Genomic DNA, 23,760 nt, shown 5'->3' with positions numbered 1-23,760 from the left:
TGAAAACTTCTTCTGTGAGACTTATCTGTCCTGCACTTTGTGAACTATTCCCAGGAACTTCATCCATCTCTGCTCTGCATTCATCCCCACCAGTATCCCCCTCCAATCCACCTGGGCAAGCTCCTCTCTCATGCCTCTGCAATTCCCTTCCTTCCATTGCGACGCTGATACATGTGACTTATCCTTCTCCCTCTCAAACTGCAGTATTAATTCAATTATATTATGATCACTGTCTCCTAAGGTTTCCGTTACAATAAGCTCCATAATAAGATCTGCATTATTAACCAACACTCAATCTACGATAGCCTTTCCCCAAGCTGCTCTGAAAAGCCATCTCGTAGGCATTCAACAAATTCTGACACCAACCTGATTCTCCAGTAGTGGTGGAGCCTCAGCCTCATTGCCCCAGTGACTCTGGTTCAGTCCTGTGACTTTGCAGGTGAGGGGTAGAATTAGAGGAGTCGAGCAGAGAATAAAAATGGATTTACTGTAGGACTAGTGGAAATGGGCCGTTAATGGTTGGTACAGACTCAATGAGGTGAAAAGCCAGTTTCCACACTGTACCCCTTCATGTTTCTACACTGTGTTTACCATATGTTGGCTAATTTTATGATATAGTGAGCCGGGTCTCCTTGTTAATCTGCCTGGTCATTCAGGTTTCCACATGCATGGGAATCTTTCAAAAGATTTAAAATCCCAACATGAAGAGACATCAGCTAAAATAATGTGCACCTTGCTACACAATTCTTCATGACCATAGAAATGAAGGTTGCTTCCTCAAGCTTCTCAGGGAAATATTCAACCTTGCCCCTGCTGACTGAACCCTTTCTTTCCCACTTAACACAATTGGGCTACCCCCCTGCACATAGCCACTCCCATAGTTAGGAGCATAAACAACCCAATCACAAACACTGTCTGGTCTCTATTCCTCCCCTACCCCTCCATCATCAACATGGTCCATCACCTTCCTACTGCCTTTTGTTTCCAACCCTTTAAGCCCCCATTTCAGTATGTCATTGCCTTCATTTTTTGAGAAATTACCAAATCTGTGGAATTCATTACCACAGGCAGATGTGGAGGCCAAGTCATTGGGTATATTTAAAGTGAAGGTTGATAAGTTCTTCATTAGCAAGATTGTCAAAGGAGAAGGCAGAAGAATAGGGTTGAGAGGGAAAATAAATCAGTTATGATCGAATGATGGAGTTGACTCAATGGGCCAAATGGTTAATTCTGCTCCTATGTCTTATGGTCTTAAAGTCTTCTACGACTCCTTATGAATTTCCTGCTTACTATCATACTGTTATAGATACAGCACAGAGAGAAGCCCTTCAAAACAGAGTCCATACTGATCATTTACTCTAGCCATCTATTGAGCCTTTTTTTATTCTCTCCACATTTACATCACCTCTGCCTCCAGGTTTTATCATTCACCCACATACAAAGGAGAATTTACAGTGAGCAATTAACCTACCAACCAGAGGAATGTGGAAAGGAACCAGAGCACCCATGCTCTCTCAGGGAGAGCGTGCAAATCTACACAGACAGCACCGGTGGTCGGGATTGAACTCTGGTGCCTGGTGCTGTGAGGTAGAATCTCCACACTGCCACTCAGAACATCGTACTTCTCCTCCTCTGTCCCATCCTCTGCATTGGCATTATCAAGCCTGCCACCTCCTGGTTGCCTCTCTGCTCTCCCTCAACCCCATACTGCAGCTTTCTCTGCTGCCCTTTTCCAGTCACTTGCCTGATTTGAAGTCTTCCCCTCTCACCAGAGATTTACGCTTCACCCCTATCCCTAATATAAAGCCAGGAAGTTCTCCTAACTGTTGTAATCATCCCAAGAGTCAATGGCTGTCAGAAGTTAATTCAAGTCCTTCATCTGGAAATATCCATTTGTGGGAAATAAAAAATCTCATGGTCATTTTGAACTTACTCCAAGAATGGTATCAGAATCCACCTCAATGCTTCAGACCAATTAATTTACAGCAATACGTGTGTACCAATAACTCAGTGCCAATAATTATTAATCAGTGAACCTAGAATCAGTATTTAGTAGTCACCAAACTGACACAAATGTTTACCAAGAAATCTAGACCATTTATCAATGGAAATTACAGCCATGCAACAGAAGTATCTTCAGACATAGGACATTACCTTTTCAAAATACTTGATCTCATACTCCAGTATGATGCCATTGGGTCGGTCTGGTTCCTGCCACATCAAGGAGATGCTATTTTTCGCCACCTTCTTCTTTTTGACGACAGTAATCGGAGAAGGTGCTGCAAAAAATAGAAATTAATGACTGACTCACTATTGATAACAAAATTTCACAGAGACAACTGCTCTAACTGTATTCAATTTATCATTTTTCTCTCTTTCCCTTAACAACATAATATACACAACAGATTAGTGAAAGATCAGGACAACTATACTGCTTGAGATATGAGATAATAAGTATTATTTCACTAACTATAAAACATTTTTATTGACAACGTGTAAATATTCACAAAGAATTTGCAACAATAGTTTTTGGAAAAAGATAGTAACATCTAGAGTAGTGCATTGGTGAAACACTGGTCAACATTACAGGAAGATGAAAGAGTCTCAACACACAGGCCTCAACCTTTCCTTGTAGACCGCAAAGTTAACCCCACTGTGCACACTGCATGTGACGAATGCTCTGAATAACCCAGCAATAGCGGGTAACTTGAATATCAATTCTAATAGCAAGCTGTGCATGCTTATCTTGTATCACCTGCTGATGTTTCTGTCTCAGCATCATCGTGCTTGCAGAAGAGAGGGAGGTATGTCACTGCACAACGTGTCTGTGTGTGTGTGTATGTGATTGAGTTTTATCAAGAGGAGAAAACAACTACAGACATAAACATCAATAAAGGTTCTTACAGAGCATTGTATTCAAGTGTGTGTGTGTGGAATATCGTGACTGTTAGCAGAACTCAACCTCAACAAAAGGCAAAAGCTTAAAATTAGTGTCAATGTATTTCTCTTATAATAAACAGATTGGCCAGATGGACATCTCCATTTGCTGTTTTGTAACCTGTTGGAAGAATGTATGTGTGTTTGTTTGTACGTGCACACACATGTATATTTGCATGTATATCTCTGTCTGTGCCCAGGCACGTGCATATATCTGAATGCATGTCTTCATGTGCACATGTATATTTCTGTCTGTGTTTTTCACTTAAGTCCACAACTTTCTGGCTTTCACCAAGGTGTGGTTCAATCATCAGTGCTTTGTGCCACCTGACATTTATATGTTCGCTGATTATTGGTCAGCCATTGCACTTAGACCATCCAGGCCTTGCACTCTTCTCATTACTGCCATCAGGCAAGAGGCACCACCAGGTTTAGGGACAGTTATTACCCTTCAGCCACCAGATTGCTGAACTGCTGTGTATAACTTCAGTCACCGCTACTCCAAACTGATTGTACAAACTACAGACTAATTTTCAAGGACTCTTTGCAACTCAAGTTCTCAGTATTATTTTTATTTGCACAGTTGGTGTTTGTTTGTCAGTCTTTGTTTATAAATAATTTTTAGTAAAATTCTATCATATTTCCTTTGTCCTGTCAATGCCTGCAAGAAAATGAATCTCAAGCAAGTAGATGGTAACATATTGTACTTGTCCTTAGATAATACATTTACTTTGAACATTGAACAAGGTGGAATTCCAGCAGAGCCTAAACCTGGATTTGATGCATTCCATGCACCTGGTTCTCCACATGAAGTGCACTGTGTTCCATTTTATTTTCTCTACCCATTCTTGTAATGAGGTGTTGAAAACAGGAAAGTTTACCCCCCTCAAACTTACATCATTCACCATATTCTCAGCTGGGCTTCAGTTCCACTTTTAAAGTTTGTCCATAACAGAACAGATTGGAGTAAAACAGCTTCAACCTACAGAGAGCTGATACTTCCTGTAATCCATGTTAGAATCTATCCTTTAGTTTCTTCATGAAATAATTGTTCAGATTATCAAGGACATTTATTTCCATTAAAGACTCTTTGAACTTTTGTAGACAAGACAGCAAAATCTATCCGTTTCCTGGAGACATAAGAGAATGCAGATGCTGGAATCTGGAGCAAAAAAACCAAACCGCTAGAGGAATTTAGAGGGTCAAGAAACATCTGTGGGAGAAATGGACAGTCAACAGGCATTTGGTAAAAAATCATCATAAAGCTGATGAGAAACATTCTGGACAAAAATGTTCATATGGTCAGTTAATAGAAAAATTCTGACATATTTGAAGTACACTATATTTTAACTGTACTTGCAGTTTCAGTGTTGTGAGATAGTAGTAATCAGTGAGTCAAATTACATGGGCACAGTCTGGTCCATCATGGCCACACCCCTGTCCACCATTGACAGGGTCTACAGGAGGCACAGCCTCAAGAAAGCAGCATCTATCATCAAGAAGCTCAACCATCCAGATCATCCCATCTTCCCACTGCTGCCATCTGGCAAGACTTACAGATGTCTTGTCCCACACCACAAGCTTCAGGAGCAACTACATTCCTACAACCAGCAGGTTCATTAATCAATCTGCTCAGCCCTAACACTAGATCAGCAATGGATCATTACAGATCACCTTCTGAACATCACAGACAAACTTCTTGCTCTACCATTGACCTGCCCAATTCTGCTTTTGAGTTTTTGCACAAATATTTGATTTTGTACAGGGCAATACCTCAGCTGCATTCATCGCAAGTAGTCGCTTGTTTGGCAGTGGTTTAAAAAGAAGTTAGGCCCTTTCAGGACTTTTCAGTGGGCTGCAATCATAATGATCAATTAGACACTGGGCAATGGCCAATAAAAAGAAGTAATGTTTAAGCAGAGTGGCCATTGTAGGAGTGTCTATTGTTGGAGTGGACACTGTTAGACTGGTCGAGATTTGGCTCAGCTGGCTTGGGTGAGAACAGACAGAGGCTCTAAGTAAGATTCTAGTAACATTTTTTTCTTTTTATTTGTCTTTTAGTGAGTATATAGCTGGTGCAGTCAGAATAGATCTTGGATTAGAGGCATGTTCTTTGTATGAGATATGAGAACTGTGGGAGACCTCCGATATTCCTGAAAACTAATCAGCATGAAGTGCACTGAGCTGCAGCTCCTTGGAAATCATGTTAAGGAGCTGGAGTTGCAGGAGGTGACCTTCGTCTCATTTGAGAGAATGAGGAGATGATAGAGGTATTCTCAAGGAAGCATGATGAGAGAAGTCAAAGACAGCATAAAAGCAAAAGAGAGAGCATAAAATACAGCAAAATCTAGTGGGCAACGCACACAAAATGCTGGTGTTACTTGGATTTCTAGCGTCTGCGGATTTTCTCCTGTTTCTGAAAATCTAGTGGGATTTAAAGAATTGGGAAGCTTTTAAAAACCAACAGAAGTTAACCAAAAACCCATAAGAATATGAAAAATTAAGATAAGCTAGCCAATAATATAAAAGAGGATGCCAAAATACTTTCAGGCAAGTAAAAGAGCAAAAGAGAGGTGAGGGTGGATATTGGACTACTGGAAAATTACGCTGTAGAGGCAGTAATGGGGGACAAACTTAATAAGTATTTTGTGTCAGTCTTCACAATGGAAGACACCAGCACTATACCAGAATTTCAAGAGTGTGATGGGGCAGAAGCGAGTGTAGTTGCTCTAATTAAGCAGAGGGTGTTTAGGAAGTCTAAAGGTAGATAACTCACCTGGACCAGATGGACTCACACAAGGATTCTGGGGAAAAAAAGTAACTGAAGAGATTATGAAGGCATTAGTAGTGATCTTACAAGAATCCCTAGATTCTGACATGGTTCCTGAGGACTGAAAAATTGCAAATGTCTCTCACTCTTTAAGAAGGGAAGGAGGAAGGAGAAAGGAAATTATAGGCTAGTTAGCATGATTTCAGTGGTTGGAACGATGTTGGAGTCCATTATTAAGGATGAGGTTTTGGAGTACTTGGAAGCACGTGATAAAATAGACCAAAGTCAGCACAGTTTCCTTAAGGGAAAATCTTACCTGACAAATCTGTTGAAATTCTTTAAGGAAATAACAGCCAGGATGGACAAAGGAGAGGGAATGGGTATTTTTTACTTGGATTTTCAGGCCTTTGACAAGGTGCTGCACATGAGGCTGCTTAACAAGATAAGAGCCCGTGGTATTACAGGAAAAATAGTAGCATGGATAGAAGATTGATTGACTGGCAGCAGGCAAAGTGTGGAAATAAAGACGGCCTTTTCTGGTTGGTTGCCAGTCACTGGTGGTGTTCCGCAGGGGTCAGCATTATGACCAATAGTTTTCACATTAAATGTCAATGATTTGGATGATGGAATTGATGGCTTTGTCGCCAATTTTGTAGAAGATACAAAGATAGGTGTCGAGGTAATGTTGATGAGTCTGTAGAAGGACTTAGACAGATGGGAGTGGTAGATGGAATATAGTTCAGGGAAGAGTATGGTCATGCACTTTAGTAGAAGGAATAAAGGCACAGACTATTTTCTAAACTGTGAGAAAATTCAATAATCAAATGTTTAAAGGGACTTGGGAACCTTGTTGAAGATTCCCTAAAGGTTGACTTGCAGGTTGAATCGGTGGTAAGGAAAGAAAATGCAATGTGAACATTCATTTCAAGAGGACTAAAATATAAAACCTTATCAAACATTGGTCAGACTGCACTTGGGGTACTGAGAAGAGTTTTCAGCAACTTTTCTAAAAAATGCTAGCATTGGAGAGGGTTTAGAAGAGGTTCATGAGAGTTATTCCAGAAATGAAAGGGTTAACATATAAGGAGCATTTAATAGTTCTAAGTCTGTAGTCACTGGGATTTAGAAGAATGAGGGAGGATCTCACTGAAGCCTATAGAATACTGGAAGGCGCAGACAGAGTAGATGTGGAGAGGACATTTCATGTAGTGCAGCAATCGAGGACCAGAGGACACAGTCTCAGAACAGAAGGACGTCCACTTAGGACAGAGATGAGGAGGAGTTTCTTTAGTCAGATGGTGGTGAATCTGTAAAATTTATTGCCACAGGTGGCTCAGGAGGTTAAGTCATGGAGTCTATCTAAAGTGGAGTTTGATAGGTTTTTGATTAGTAAGTGTCAAAGGTTACGTGGAGAAGGCAGGAGAATGGGGCTGAGAGGAATATTCAATCAGCCTTGATGGAATGGCAGAGCAGATTCAAAAGGCCGAATTGCCTAATCTTGCTCTAATGTCATATGGTCTTGTTGTCTTTATCTCTCTCTCTCACTCTCTGCAGTCTGGTATAGAAGGGCCTGTATTGTGCTGCAGGTTTTCTATGTTTCTATAATTTATGGATAGGTTATGTATAATTTATATTCTGTGTGTTGTCTGTACTTATGCATATGCCTGTGATGCTGCTGCAAAAAAAATTTTTCATGGTACTTGTACCTCACTGTACTTGTGCACATGACAATAAACTCAAAGAATCACACACAAAATGCCGGAAGAACTCAGCAGGCCAGGCAGCATCTATGGAAAAGAGTAAACAGTCGATGTTTCAGGCCGAGATCCTTCATCAGGACAATAAACTCAACTTCTCTTGAGATCTATCATTCTTTGTAAACCATTAGATGTTTGGGTCCAGAGAGGAAGGTGAAAATGTCCACCTTAACATGACGTTTTCATCCTAAGGCAGACAACTAAACATTTTCCAAATGATATCTGTAACACAAAACAATTTAGTTAGCAGCTGCCTTAACTGTCAGTGATATTTGCTGTGGAAAGGTAGTGCCACTTCAAAAAGAACAAAGGGAAGACCATTGGGCCTTCCCTTACATAATCATGTTCTTTGTTACATATTGGGAGGCGGAAGTGGGACAAAGCAGCATTCACAAGGTCATTAGGTAAACAGATCAGGAATTCTGTTTAGCACACTGCAGGCCAGCTGGCCAAAGAGAATGAAAACCACACTCCTCAACACTCTTAAAAAGAACTAATTAGGGTTTCAATTACAGCTGTGTTTTCACATCAATGGGTTTCGTTGACTAATTACAATTAGCAGCCAGCAACTTCCAACAGAATTCTGTGCTTGGAGCGATTTTAATTCTGACATTATGAACTTACTAAATAAATGAAGTCACATAGGGAATGCTCCGCAGTTCCCAGTGTTTTATATGGACAGGTGTTCTACCATGAAACACATGATTTTATTATATCAGAAATGAGTACGTTAATCCTGGCAGAAATACCATGACCAGGCATGGGATGGGCTTCGGCTGTTTGCCTGAGTTACAATGGTCCAATTTCATGCTTCATTGGAAAGCAATGGGAGAAGGGGCTGGGGGTTAATAAGATGCTGGGTGGTTGTCTGGAAATATTTATTTGGTTGGAACATGGAAAACCTGTCACCTGGGACTTGGAGCACATTACTGTTTTCCCCAGAACCACAAAAACGAGACAAGAGAAGGTGGCCCAGACATTGCTTTACTCCATGTTAGTTTTGTATTGTACATCAGCCCAACACTTCCTGAAAGTAATAAACACTAGAAAGTCTGCAGATGCTGAAATTCCAAAGCAACACACACAAAATGCTGGGGGAGCTCAGCAAGTCAGACGGCATCTATGGAAATGAATAAACAGTTGGTGTTTTGGGCCAGGACCCTTCTTCAGGAGGGGAAAGGAAAGGGAAAGATGCCAGAATAAAAAGGTGAGGGGGACAAAAAAGGGCTAGAGAGGAAGGAATCTGATAGGAGAGGCAAGTTGACATAGGAGAAAGGGAAGGAAGGGATTCAGGAGAAGATGATAGGCAGAGGAAAGAGGTCAAAGAGGGGAATAGAAGAAGAGTGGAGGGGGATGGAGTTTCTTTACCAGACGGACAATCAAAATTCATGCCATCAGTTTAGAGGCTATCCAGGTGGAATATAAAGTGTTCCTCCTCCACCTTGACGGTGGCCTCATTTTGGCCCAAGAGGAGGCCATAGACCAGCATGTTGGAACAGGCATGGGAAGTAGGCAGGTGGAGTGGAGGTGCCCAACAAAGTAGTCCACCAATTTATGAAAGGTCTCACCAATGTGGAAGATGCCACATTGGGAGCACCAGACTCAATAAACAAACTATGCAGATTTGCAGGTGAAGTGTTGCCTCACCTGGAAGGACTGTTTGGGGCCCTCAATGGAGGTGAGGGTGGAGGTGAATGGAAAGGTGTAGCACTTTGGCTGCGTGCAGGAATAAATGCCGGGAGGGAGATTAGTGGGAAGGGACAAATGGTCAGGGAATGATGGAAGGAGTGATCCCTGCAGAACGTGAGGTAAAGGTATGTTTGGTGGTGGGATCCCTTTGGAGATGGCTGAAGTTGCAGAGGATGGTGTGTTGGATGCAAAGGCTCTTGGGGTGGTAGGTAAGGACAAGAGGAATTCTATCATTATTATGGCAGTGGGAAGATGGGGTAAGCACCGATGTTCAGGAATTGGAGGAAATGCAGGTAAGGGCAACATCATTGGTAGAGGAAGGAAAACTCTGTTCTCTAATGTCATGATAAGGAAAGCCGCATCCTGGGAACAGATACAGTGGAGACGAAGGAACTGAGAAAAGGAAATAACATATTTACAAGAGACATGGTGGGAAGATTATGGTCAGGATAAATAGGGGACTCAGTAGGTTTATAAAAAACGTTGGTTTTTAGTTTGTCTCCAGAGCTGGAGACAGAGAGATCATAACAGGAAAGGGAGGTGTCAGAAATGGACTGAGTGAATTTAAGGGCTGGGTGAAAGTTAGAGGCAAAGTTGATGAAATTGACAAGCTTAGCATGGGTGCATGAAGCAGCATCAATGCAGTTATCAGTGTAGTGGAGGAAGAGCTGGGGAGCATGACCTGGGAAGGCTTGGAACATGGACTGTTCTACATAGCCAACAAAGAGGCAGGCAGAGATGGAGCCAATGCGGGTGGTCATGGCTACACCTCAAGTCTGGAGAAAGTGGGAGGAAGCAAAAGAAAAATTTTTGAGGGTGAGGGCCAGTTCTGCCAGGTTGAGGAGGGTGGTTATGGAAGAAACCTGGTTGGTTCTTTTATTGAGAAAAAAATCTGGGAACTTTAATGCCTGTTTGATACGGATAGAAGTGTATAGGGAATGGACATCCATGCTGAAAATGAGGCAGTTAGGGTCGGGGAATTGAAAGTTAGTGAGGAGATCGAGAGCATGAAAAATGTCACAGAGGTACAGTAGCTAGGAAGAGACTGAACCAATGAGGATAGAATGGAGTCAAGGTAGGAGGACATGAGATCAAACAGAAACCAGGGTCCTACATGGACAGTCAGTTTGTGGATTTTGGGTAGGAGATAGAAGTGAGCATTGTGGAGTAAGGGAACTATGAGTTTGGTAGCAATGGATGGGTATTCTCCAGAGTTGATGAGGTCACTAATGCTGTCAGAGGCAGTTTTATAATGGTCCGGAGTGGGGTCCTCTTCAAGGAGTAGGTATGAGGATCCATCTGAGAGTTGCTGCCTGGCCTCAGCAAGGTGGAGATCAGTCCACCTTACTACAGCAGCACCTCCTTTGTCTGAGGATTTAATGGTAAATTTGGGATTGGATCTTCAAGTGTAGGTATGAGGATGTATCTGAGAGTTGCTGCCTGGCCGCAGCAATCTGAACGTCTCATAAACACTATGATCTTCGCCTGCAAGAGCCCCAAATCTGTATTGTCGGGATTTCCAGTCTGACACAGAACTTCTTCCCTTTCAGCACACATAGTGCAGATGTTCAACATTGCTGGCCCCTGACTCAGCAGCCAGTTCTCAAGCAGGTTTTTGCCCCTCCGGTTGGGTGAGTCTAGAACTAGAGGTCATAGGGTTAGCATGAAAGGTGAAATACTTAAGAATGATCTGAGGGGCAACTACTTTACTCAGAGGTAAACAACCTACCTGCCAGTCTAAATGGTAGGTGCAGAGTCAATTGTAATATTTAAGAGACGCTTGAATAGATACGTGGATGAGAGAAGTGTAGAGGGCTATGGTCTGGATGCAGGGAGATGGAACTAGGCGGAAGACCAAGCCAGCAGGAACCAAGTGGGACAAAGAGCCTATTTCTATCACTCAATGACTAAATATAGTTTGAATCATTTCTATTTACTCTACACTGTGTGTTGGAAGTGACAGTATAGTGTGTGATCAATAAACCAGGCATTTTAGAATGAGGGTGTCAAGAGCAAGTCTGTATTTTTTTTAGAGAGATACATCACAAAATAGGCCCTTTTCTTTCTAACAAACTGCATCACCCAACAACCCACCTATTTGAGCTTAGCCTAGACACAGAACAATTTACAGTGACCTATTAACCTACTGACCAGTAGGTCTTTGGACTGTGGGGGGAAACCAGAGCACCCACATGTTCACAGGGAGGAAATGCAAGCTCCTTATAGAGGATACTGGAATTCAACCCTGAACTCCAATGCCTCAAGCTGTACTAACCGCTACACTGCCATGGTGGCCCATGCAGTCTATCGATGCTTGGAAGTGACAGGTGCCAGGCTCCACAAAGAGACAAATCCAAACTCTGGAGTCTAGCCCATTTGCAACACTAGCTCCTGGAAAGTATTTTTGCAATGAAATTTCAGCATTGATCAGACAGTTTTATGGGTCAGCTTAAGTACCTTTTTTATGACTGATTTAAGTTTTTTTTAAATGGATTTGCATTTAATTAACTGGCTGAGAAATTGACAAGGTGGCTGCAAGTTCACAGCCAAGCTGCTGTCTGATATACCAACTAGTCCTGTGGTTCCTACTTGAGAACGATGTACATTTCCCAAGCATCACAATTCCTAATCATGTGGAAGACTATTAATTATAAAGAGAAATACTTGACAAGTTATTTTCTCTGCATAGATCAAGCACTTGCCATGGAAAGGCACGAGTAAAAATGTGACAAGTATGATGAGCTCATCCATTTAGGAACTGCAGTAGAAAAGCAGGGGGAGACCCATTCCTCATGTATTGAGTGAAGGAGTAAATGCTGCATCATCATTGCGCAAAGGACAAGCTATCTGTTCTGACATGTAAAATGCTATTAATTTTATATCCCTGTCAAGATCCTAAGTTTTAATTTCCATTTTTCTCACATTTTGTTTTCTTTGGTTATTTCCACAAGGGTAAGTAGAGGAATAGGCAGACAATACGGAGTTTCACAGCAGCCAGTCCCATCATTAACAGGCACATCTCTTTGGATACTGCTGAGGGGATGTTCATTCAGGGGCTGCCAGCAGGAGGCACTGTGACATTTGAATCAGAGGGGGACCGATATCATTGCAGATAAGTTAGCTAGTGTGACACAGGAGGGTTTGCACACACAAAATTCTTTAAAAACTCAGTAGGACAGGCAGCATCTTTGGAGAATAACAGAGTCAGTGTTTTGGGCCACGATCCTTTCTTTATCAAGGCATGATAGGAAGGGGGAAGTTTTATTACTATGACTATGTAGCTAAGTACAGTTCCAATGCCACATTTAAGTTTGATGGCCTGAATCTAAGGTTGTGACAAATCGGCAATAAGGAGGGAGATTAAAAATCTGGTTGAATGTTGCCACAACTATCACCTCTCACTCAACATTAGCAAATATAAGAACTGATTCTTGACTGTAGGTGGAAGAAACCCAAGGTACATTAGCGAGTCCTCATTAAGGGATTGGAGGTGGAGAATAGTAGTAACTTTAAATTACTTGGCATTATCATATTAGAGGATCTTTCCATCACAAAGAAGGCATGGCAGCACCTCTACCTTTATAGAAGTTTGTGCAGATTTGTTTTGTGATCTAAAACTTTGAAAAACTTCTACAGATGCACAATGGAGAGCATCCTCACTGATCATAATCTGGTTAGGAAACTCCAATGCCTAAGAATGGAAAAGTTTGCAAAAAGTTGTGGATATAGCCCAGTCTATCACAGGCAAAACCCTCCCCAACACTCAGCACATCTACAAGGAGTACTGCCACAAGAAGGCCGCATCTATCATCAAAGATACACACCATCCAGCCCATGCTCTCCTCTTACTGCTGCCATGGCAAAGAGGTCCAGGAGACCTTGGCCCCACACCGCCAGCTTCAGGACAGTTATTTCCCTTCCAGCATCATGCTCCTGAACCAGCATGGATATCTTAACTCACTTCAACTCTGAACTGATTCCACAACATATGCGCTCACTTTCAACATTTGTACAACTCAAGTTCTCTGCATTATTTATCTATTTATTCTTAATATTATTTTTACTATTTTTGATTTTCATACTCCTTCTGAGAATCTTACTCCTCCCAAACTTCACATCATTTCACATCCTTGATTTAACCTCACAACCCTCTGGGTCATGAACTACATTATCGCAATCCCCAAACTAATGAGACACTGCAATCACCCACAGACCTAGTTCTTCTCCCACACCTAACTACCATCTTCGTTTGGGTCCTAGGTTCTGAGGCACAAAGGTACCTCATATCTTTGACACCACAGAACTATCTGGTGGTAAGGCCACAAATTGAACTATCACTGGTTTACTGCGCCACGACCAATAATGTACATCTCTGACTGGCTGTTAACCTTTCAGTTTAATAGCTGGAATTTCTCTCTGGTTAACAGGGAACTAAGTCAAGGTACATAATAGGTAGCCTACTCAACATTACTAACTTCCTAAATGTTTTGAAAGTTAGAAGTGAAATTCATGGTGTTATCACCCATTGTGTAACTGATTCAATTTCAATAGGTTTTAGTAGGTACATTTAATGTCAGAGAAAGGTATGCAATATACGTCCTGAAATTCTTCCTAACCAGACACAAAATAACACTCTCACCAGTTTCAACCACTGGCCAGCTTCCATGCTTTAACACCTTTGTCTACAGGCTATGTGATGGTGCATCTTCAAAGTATTATGAAATGGGGGCTGATCTATTCTGAGCTGCTTCCTTCAATCAGACCACAATCCTGAGGAAGTGACAGCTCCCAGGTGCCTTGCTCAGGGGACCTTGCTATGGCCGCCGGCCTATGAGAGAATCGATAAAGATAACATTGCAGCTGAACTCAATCTTGTCCTGCACCACGGATCACACATCTGTTTAAGGTAGTGATTCTAATGCAGGGTTTCAAGCCGAAAATTCCTTTCTCCCCATTGATGGTACTCGACCCCCTGAGTTCCTCAAGCAGATTGTTTGTTGCTGTAAGTATTTTTCTGGCCCAGGATTCCAAAGCTTTCTGACTGTACCACCTGAACTCAAAGGAATCAAAGCTGGGATAAATCAGCTCCATTAGATCACGTTGTTTCCATGCCCGAGGGCAGACTCCAAACACAAACACGCTGTTCTTAGCTCTGTCTTCAGAAGAGATTCCCAGGTGGAGAGAGGAAAAGATATCAGAATGGGCCATCAGCCTCCTTGAAGAAATCCCATTGACTTTTAAAAGTCAAGGCAGAGTGGTGGGGGTGGTATTGTGAAAACTGAGTCAAAGCATCAGCAGGAGGCTCTGCATGAGGGACAGGAATGCATGACTTCACTAACTACCCATGGGTCTGATGCCCCTGGCACTTTCTGCCCCATCTGTGGTAGAGATATGTCACCTCAAAACCTGTAAGCCTGGAATCGAAGCGGGTCACCTTGATCCTGACGGTCTACAACATAATGCCAAGAATCAGTTGCAAACACTTTAATAATTCATGTGATACATTTGTTCATCACCCATCCATGAAACTTGTTTTGGTGATTTAATTTCACACTTATATCCAGATTCTTTATAAGGTGCTTTTGCAAAAGGCAATCTTGCAAGAACGAGTCCTGACTTGCATTCTGTAGCACTGCTTTGCAATATTCACAGACAGAAAATTCTCAAAATAACATCCACGCCTGGCAACCCATACCAGGCACCTACTACTCTCTGTCAGAAAATTTTTTCCCCCACAAATCTCTTTTAAACCTTACCCACTCACCTTAAATGCATATCCTCTATTATATAGCATTTCTATCCTGAGCCAAAGATGCTGATTGTCTATCTTGTCTACGCCTTTTGTAATTTTATAAATTTCTGTCATATCTCTCCTCCTTCCTGATGGTAGTTATGAGAAGAGGGCACGTTCTGGTAGTTGCTGGCCGCCTTCCGGAGATACTGCCTTTCAAAGATGCCTTCAGTGGTGGGGTGGATTGTGATTGTGTTGGAGTTGGCTGAGTCTACAAATGTTTGCAGTCTCTTTTGATCCAGTGCATTGGAATCTTCATATCAGGCTGTGATGCAACCAGTTGAAATGCTTTGCACTATATATCTATAGAGTTTTGAAAGAGTCTTTGCTGACATACCAAATGTCCTCCAACTCCTAATGAAATATAGCCACTGGTGTGCTTCTTTGTGATTGCATCAATATGCTGAGCTGAGGCTAGAACTTCTATGATGATGACACCCTGGTCCTTGAAGATAATCTCTCTTGCCACCGCTAACCACTCTATGAGGACTGGTGAATGTTCTCTGACTTCTCCTTCATGAGTTCCACAACCAGTTTTGGGTCTTTGCTGATGTTGAGTGCAAGGACAGTAAATGTAGAATGGTTTCCAATGTGTAACTCATTCTCAAAGCCTGGTGGAGTAATGTCATACTGTAGGGTCACTGTCAGAACCTGGTGCCTTGGAACAATTAACTATCCTTCAGGGAACAACAAGGGATTGAAATACATTTGCTATAGGGAGTTCCAAAGTTAAGGAACTGGTGGGGATTTATGTACCAGCAAAGTCCATTTTTGTATGCTGTGTTGTCTCTCTCCTGCCAGAGTAAAAACTGTCACACAAAATATACAGATTATTCTATAGGGGAAAGGGATGAGCACATTTTCATGATATACAGTGCCTATGAAAAGTATTCACACCCCCCAGAAGTTTTCATGTCTGTTTTAAAACATTGAATCACACTGGAAACAATTTGGCTTTTTTGACACTGATCAACAGAAAAAGACTCTTTCATGACAAAGCGAAAACAGATCTGTACAAAGTGATCTAAATTAATGATAAATACAAAGGACAAAATAATTGATTGCATAAGTATTCATCACCCTTTAATATGACACACCAAATTATCACTGGTGCAGCCAGTTGGCGATCTGCTTTTAGAGACCTGTGTGCAGTCAAGGTGTTTCAATTGATTGTAGTAAAAATACACTGATTACTTGGAAGTCAAACTGCTGGTGAGTCAGTATCCTGGCAAAAACTACACCACGAAGACAAAAGAACACTGCAAGCAACTCCATGAAAAGGTTATTGAAAAGCACAGGTCAAGAGATGGATGCAAGAAAATTTCCAAGTTACTGAATATCCTTTGAAGTATAGTTAAGCCAATCATCAAGATATGGAAAGAATATGATGCACTATAAATCTGCCTAGAGCAGGCCGTTCTCAAAAAACTGTGTGACCATGCAAGAAGGGGACTAGTGAGGGAGGCCACCAAGACACCTATGATAACTCTTTAGGGGTTACAAGTTTCAATGGTTGAGGTGGAAGAGACTGTGCATATGGTAACTGTGGGCTGGGTGCTTCACCACTTGTAGCTTTATGGGAGAATAGCAAAGAGAAAACCAATGTTAGAAGAAAATCACTTGAAATCTCAGCTGGAGTTTGCCAGAAGGCACGTGGGAGACTCTGAAGTCAGCTGGAAGAAGGTTCTATGGTCTGATGAAACCAAAATTGAGCGTTTTAGCCATCAGGCTAAACACTATGTTTGACATAAGCCAAACACCGCACTTCATCAAAAGCACACCATCCCTGCCATGAAGAATTGTGCTGTGGGGATATTTCACCGCAGCAGCTTGAGAAGGTAGAAGGTAAAATGAATGCAGAAAAATACAGGGAAATCCTGAAGGAAAACCTAATGGAGGCTGCAAAACAACTGTGACTTGGGAGATTTGTTTTCCAACAAGACAATGACCCCAACCATAAAGCCAAAGCTACAGAAGGTTAATGTTCTGGAGTGGCCAAGTCAGAGTGCAAACCACAATCCAATTGAAAATTAGTGGCTGAACTTGAAAAGGGCTATTCATTCATGATTTCCATGCAATCTGATAGGGTTTGAGCAGTTCTGTAAAATTAATGGGGAAAAGTTGCAGTGTCCAGGTCTGCAAAGCTGATAGAGACCTATCCACACAGACTCAAGGAATGTGAATGCTGTCAAAGATGTATCTATCAAATACTGACTTGAAGAGGGTGAATACTAATGCAATCAATTATTTTGTGTTTTATAATTGTAATTAATTTAGATTACTTTGTAGAGATCTGTTTTCACTTTGACACATTAGAGTCTTTTTCTATTGATCAGTGTCAATAAATACCAAATTAAATCCACGGTGATTCAATGTTGTAAAACAATAAAACATGAACTTCCAAGGGGGTTGAATACTTCTTTTAGGCACTATGAAGATACAGAAAATCAAGAGGAACATTGAAGGGTAAATGCACATAGTCTTTTTCCCAGGGCTGGGAAATCAAGAATTAGAGAGCATGGGTTTAATGTGAGAGGGGAAAGATTTAAAAGGCAACTTTTTTACACAGAGATGGTCTGCCAGTGGAAGTGATTGAGGTAAGTACAATAACAACATTTAAAAGAGAGTTGGATAGGCACATGGACAGCAACGATTTAAAGGCTGGGGTGGAGCATGGGGTTCAGATCTTACAACGGAGCAAGAAAGGTATTTAAAAACAGGTCTTTGAAGGTCATAATTTCCAGCTCACTCTCGTAGCTATCCACACATCAATGGGTAAGGCTGATCAATGCATGGCAAATATATGATGTGTAAGGGTAGCTTTTACACTTTATTTTGCATTATTATTGTTTTACAATATTCCAGCTCAACACACTGTGTAATGATTTGATATGTACAAACAGTAAACAGGCTTTTCACTCTATCTAGGTACATGTAACAATAATAAACCAATACCAATAACAATTGCTTTGCTTTGATTTTTCTAAAATTTGTCCTTCCAAAGCAAATCTGCTGGGTGCAGGACAGACAGACTGAAGATATATTGTCCTTACTGGTCAGTGAGAAAGATCGTAAAGGAGGGTATTTGTGATTATTATCTTTTGACCTGTGAAGAGAACATCTGTAAAGTGAATAAACCATTATGCAGCTCATTTTAATACTTTGCCTTCTTGTTATCTTCTTTCAGTTTATCAGATCAATATTTGCCTTTTGTAATACACAGTAGATACCCATTTCTGTCTAAATTTTTGTGTAAACAAGCATTTCCCAAGGCAATAATATATCTCTCATTCAAGACAAGAAGGGATTTATTTTTCCATTGCTTCAGAATGCAATATTGGATTTTTTTATTTAATCATTATGAATTTCTTAATACAATTCAAGCCTTTCCTTTAACAGGAACCACCATGTCCTTCCCCAGCAGCTGCTTTGAAAAACAAACATAAATACTATGTGTCCATGAGCCGGTTTGCAGTGTGGGAAGCACTCTTCCCTGTCACAGCTGCCTGCCTACATGGTAAAGTAATTACCGGCTCTGATGCACATTGCTTTTGTAGAGAGTGGCCCAGATTTGAACAGGATTGCACATGTTAAATCACAAACTATTACTTTCTGGAGCCCCTCAAAATACCATTTACCAGCACAGAAAGTTTAATAACAATGATTATGGTGAGGTAGCTATACACTCAGTGGCCACTTTATTAGGTACACCTGTACACCTGCCCATTAATGGAACTATCTATTCAGGCATTCATGTGGCAGCAACTCAATGTGTAAAAGCTTGCAGACACAGTCAAAATGTTCAGTTATTGTTCAGACCAAACATCAGAATCAGATAGAAATACGACCTAAGTGATTTTGACTGTGCAATCGTTGTTGGTGCCAGATAGGGTGATTTAAGTATCTCGGAAACTGCTGATCTCCTGGGATTTTCAGACACAACAGTCTCAGGAATTTATAGAGAATGGTGTGAAACACAAAGAATATCCAGTGAGTGGCAGTTCTGTCAGTGAAAATGCCTTCTTAATGAGAGAGGTCAGAGGAGACTGGTTCAAGCTGACAAAAGGTGACAGAAAGTATAATACGAGTTACCTGAATAGGGTTTGGAAAGGCAAGTGTCCTGATATCTGGGACAGCAAACGTTCACCTTTCACTCCAATTTACAAGTGACACACAACTAGTTGGCACAAAGGATCTTTACCAGACATGGCATAAATTGTTTATCAGAATGTTGCTCCTCAGAAAACATCCAAGCATCACTGGAGTAGAAATTTAAGATAATTGAAGATACCGCGGGACCTCAAAGGATTTCTTTCAAGTCAGCATACCAAGAAATAAGGAGCAAAACCTTAGAAGCAACATGAAGTTGCAGTTCACAGTATCCAGGGTTAAGGAGCTCGTCATTGGCCCGTTATCTTAGTTCGTTCCTCTGTAGGCTCCCAGCTTAAATCTGGGTTCTCTTCAGGGAAATTTTCCATAACCCCAACTGTTCATGTCAGAAATGAGCAGATGCAGTGTTTTGTAGAGGATCATAGAAATTGTCATGATGGCAGAGCAAGCAGGCAAGGGACGAATGGCCAACTCACTGACAGAGAGAGTGAGCAAGTGAGTGTGCTCATCACATCAAACTCGGCCTTTCTCAGCCTAGCCTCCCTGAAGGTCGCAGCTCGATGGGGGAGGGAAAGTGTGGGGAGAGAAAGTTCATGGAGATGTCCCTTTCTCACCCAGCAGAAGCTGACAAATCAACTGCCATCTATCCCACTGACCTCCCAAACATGTGTCTCTATGTCCATAGGTCAGGCGTTCATATCCTGAGGAGGACCTGTGTATATTATGTGGTCATTCCGTTGCTTAAGTTAGGGCAACCTAAGATTCTTCAACATGACATTTATTATTGCTGCTCTTATGGTAAAACTATTTTTATTAATTTAGAGCTACAGCACAGTAACAGGCCCTTCCAGCACAGTGAGCCTGCACTACCCAATAAATCCCAAGTGGCCAACTGGCCTACTAGCACGTATTCCTTTGGAATGTGGGAGGAAACTGGAGCACCTGATGATCACAGGGAGAACATACAAACTCCTTACCGGCAGCAGCAAAAATTGAACCCGGGTCATTGGCACTGTAAAAGTGTTGCACTAACCAATGCATTACTGTGCTGCTCTGTGTGTGTAACAAAATACAAGTTCATAATGCTACAAGAGCTCTCTCATAATCATGAATCCTTTATTAAGCAGGTACAACTAAAATGTTTAAAAGACATTTGGACAGCTACATGGATCATAAAGGTTTAGTGGAATATGAGCTAAGTGCAGACTGTTATAAGGATTTACCCCCTTAGTAATAATGATCAGCAAGGCACAGAAAGAATCTGTATCTACCAACAAGTACGTTTGTTGCCTCAACTAAAAAGCATCTGAATTTACCCAACTAAACTCCCAACTTTCTCAGACGCTCCATGAATTGTCAAAGAATAGAAAAGGTAATACCTGGCAAAGGACTCTACATTGGCCTGATCTAATCTCTGTGTGTCCATGGTATATTCCACATCTGTGATGGTTGGTGTTTGGACAGCTGTCACTCCTTTGCATTCAAAGCTCCTTACTTTTAAAAAAAACACTTCTTATCAGTTCAAATGTTACATTTCCATCTCTGGTTCACCTTTTTATTGGCTCTAATCGAGAGCTACAACCAGCATTATTCTTTGACTTTAGTTTCAGCCTCATGCATTTTGTTCTTTTCAGATCTGACTGGTTCAAACCAGTCAAACCAGGTGATCCAGACACTGAGCACTCAGACACCCAGACACATCCACCTGCTCCTTCTGCAAACCAGCCACTTTACATAATAAATAGCTACTTGTCCGAGAATGTTCTCAGGTTTAGCAGGTCATTAGCAGAAAACTCTTTTGCACCCACATTCCATTGCTCTAATTAAGTTATCCCAGAGCAAGAAATCAGTTCAACCAGTTCACAAAATGGGAGCTGCAAGGACGGCCTCACAAAATGGCTGTCTCTATTCCTGTTCATTAATTTGTCATTCTTTCTGGTTAATAGGGCAAGTGGGACTAGTTCAGGAAGGCACCTTGGTTGGCATAGGCAAATTGGGCTGAAGAAATTGTTTATGCGCTACAGCTCTAGCAAAGTCTTTGGTTTGTGCAGATACAATGCTCCTTCTTCTACCTGGATTACTTGCCACAGGCACCCTCTCAGGCAGGGAATTCCTGCAGAGCTGCTCAGGGCCTGTCACTGTCAGAGTAGCAGAAAACCCACACACACAGGTAGGTTTGCTGAAGTTACAGCCTTGAGTGGGAGGTGTCCAGGTGGAGCACAGGCCTTGTTGATCTCCACTGGTCCTATTCTTCCCAATTGGACCCACAATTCCCTGCTTAAAATCAGTAGAGGAGAGAGGAATACATACAGTACTTCCCACAACCTCAGAAGAAATGCACAATTCAATAAGGTGGTAAAGAAGGAATATGGGAGGCTTAATATAAGCACTAGATATTCTGCAGATATGGAAATACAGAGCAACATATGCAAAATGCTTGAGGAGGTCAGGCAGCATCTACGGAAAAGAATGAACTGTCGATGTTTCGGGCTGAGTCCCTTCATTAGGACAGCGAAGGAAGAGGGAAGAAGCCAGAATGAGAAGGTGGGGGAGGGAACGGAAGGACTGCAAGCTGGAAGGTGATAGGTGAAGCCAGGTGGGAGGGGAAGTGAGGATGAAGTAAGAAGCTTGAAGGAGAGAGGTGGAAAAGATAAAGGGTTGGAGTAAAAGGAATCTGATAGGAGGGGAGAGTGGACCACAGGAGAAAGGGAAGGAGGAGGAGTACCAGTGTGTGGTGATAGACAGGTGAGAAATTACTGGAATTTGAAGGGATTGATGTTTATACATCAGATTGGAGCCGACCCAGATGGAATATGCAGCACTACAAAACTCTGGTTAGGTTGCGTCTGGAATACTGCTTTCACTTCTGGTCCCCCAATTAATGGAAAGATGTCAAGGCTTTGGAGAGGATGCAGAAGTGGTTTACCAGGATTCTGCCTGGATTAGAGGGAATGAGCTATACAGAGTGGTTGGATAAACTTGGGTTGTTTTCTCTAGAGTGGCAGAAGCTGAGGGGGCACTTGGTTCATAATAAATAATATGAAGCATTGACACTGTAGATAGCCGGTATAATGTTCCCATCTAATACTAAAGGGCACGTATGTACTTAAGGTGAACGAAGGAATATTGGAATAGGTGTGTTGGGCAAGTTTTTGTACACATAGGGTAAAGGCTGTCTGGAATGTGCTGCCAGGGAGAGTTGTGGAGGCAGATATGTTAGACAAGTTTAAGAAGCTTTTGGATAGGCTCATGAATATGCAGAGGATAGAGGGATATGGACCATGTGCAAGCATAAGGGATTACCTTAATTAGGTGTTATTGGCTTAATTAATTCGGCACAACATCATGTGTGCTGAAGGGTCTGTTCCAATGCTGTACTCTTCCACAGTCTACATAAGGCTCATAAATGCTTCAAATCCACACAAGTGTTTTAAAAGCTTAATCACCGCTGTGATGCAGGAAACTGTTTCAGCTTGTCCAAGGTAAATAAATAAAGAAATAAACACCCTGGGTTACGAATTGTTTCAGTGACGTTTGCTGAACCTCCCATACCTAATAAAGTGGCCATTGGGCCGATGTCTGTGAACTTCTGCCAGTTTAGATATTTGCATTAATGAGCAGTGTATGGGTGTACTTAATAAAGTGGCCATTGAATTTAGACGTTATCGGGGGAAAGAACCCCCTTAAGCCCTGTTCATACTGCCCTGGAATCATTAATGCAGTTTAACTCATATTGACAAATATTGGTAAGAGTCAGAAATGAGGCAGAGGAGCCATCATGTCAGTGCCCATCACATCTGCTCCCCGCTGAAAAAATCTAATCTACACATTTACATTTATTCAACTTCCAAGGAAGTGGCAAAAAATTCTGTTTCTAATCTCTTGTAACTAAAAGAAAGTTATAACATTTAGGATATGAGCATTGTTGGTACATCACAAAACTATGCTCAGTGCTAAAGTTTCAAGCTGCTGTTTATTGCCATAGATTCACAGATGATGACACAGCCCTTGGAGTGAATCTGCTCATCTCTACCTCCTGAACACATTTTTAAAATCTGAAAGCCAACTGCACAATAAAATCACTTGTCATCCTGTTATGTCTGATGTGGGTTAATAGCACAGAGGGAGACTAGTTCAACAGTCTAAGTAAATGTTACATTTTCTTTCTCCATGTACTCAATGCATAATTTGGAATGGCGCAGTGCTATTGAAATATCTCCACTGGAATTAGAGTTTCTATGATTATGTTCGCATTGGCAAAGTTAAGTAACTAAAATGTTCATAATAATTTGGCAGCTCACAATTTAAGGTGACAAAACACATAAGAGGGAAAGGGAAAAGATAGGAATTTGTGGGGACTAAACCATTAACCATCCTCTTATTCTAGGTAGGGCAAAGACAGGTGGTGGTATTTACATGAAGTCTCATTTGCATTACAAATACCATCAGTCGTACTTCCTCTGCTTTATGATAATCATTAGGATAGAGAGCCCTGCAATCTTTACAAATTATAGGTCCTCTGTGAACACTGAGAGTCTGGCAGTCAACTGCAAAATGGCAGGGACCCGCTTATGCTATTCATCAGTTAAGCCTTAGTTGGCAGCAAAGAGCCATCTGCTGCGTGTGACACTGACATGGTCGCTTCAAAGTCTGTCACATGACAACTGGACCTGACTATTCTCAATTAACTCAATGAGCAAAATCAA

At 41.6% G+C, this 23,760-nt stretch overlaps 1 protein-coding gene across 2 annotated transcripts in view; it reads right to left on the bottom strand.

Moving 5' to 3' along the window:
- Positions 1-23,760, bottom strand: part of LOC140729064 (ephrin type-A receptor 5-like) — a 326,116-nt gene that overhangs the window by 65,899 nt on the left and 236,457 nt on the right. For both annotated transcript variants that reach the window (XM_073048348.1, XM_073048347.1), the window contains exon 6: positions 2,155-2,279. In XM_073048348.1, the coding sequence (XP_072904449.1) occupies positions 2,155-2,279 (125 nt within the window). The remainder of the gene's footprint in view (positions 1-2,154; positions 2,280-23,760) is intronic.

Source organism: Hemitrygon akajei, chromosome 6 (assembly GCF_048418815.1).
Source record: "Hemitrygon akajei chromosome 6, sHemAka1.3, whole genome shotgun sequence".
Lineage (NCBI taxonomy): Eukaryota > Metazoa > Chordata > Chondrichthyes > Myliobatiformes > Dasyatidae > Hemitrygon > Hemitrygon akajei.
This window is presented reverse-complemented; position numbering and strand designations above follow the sequence as displayed.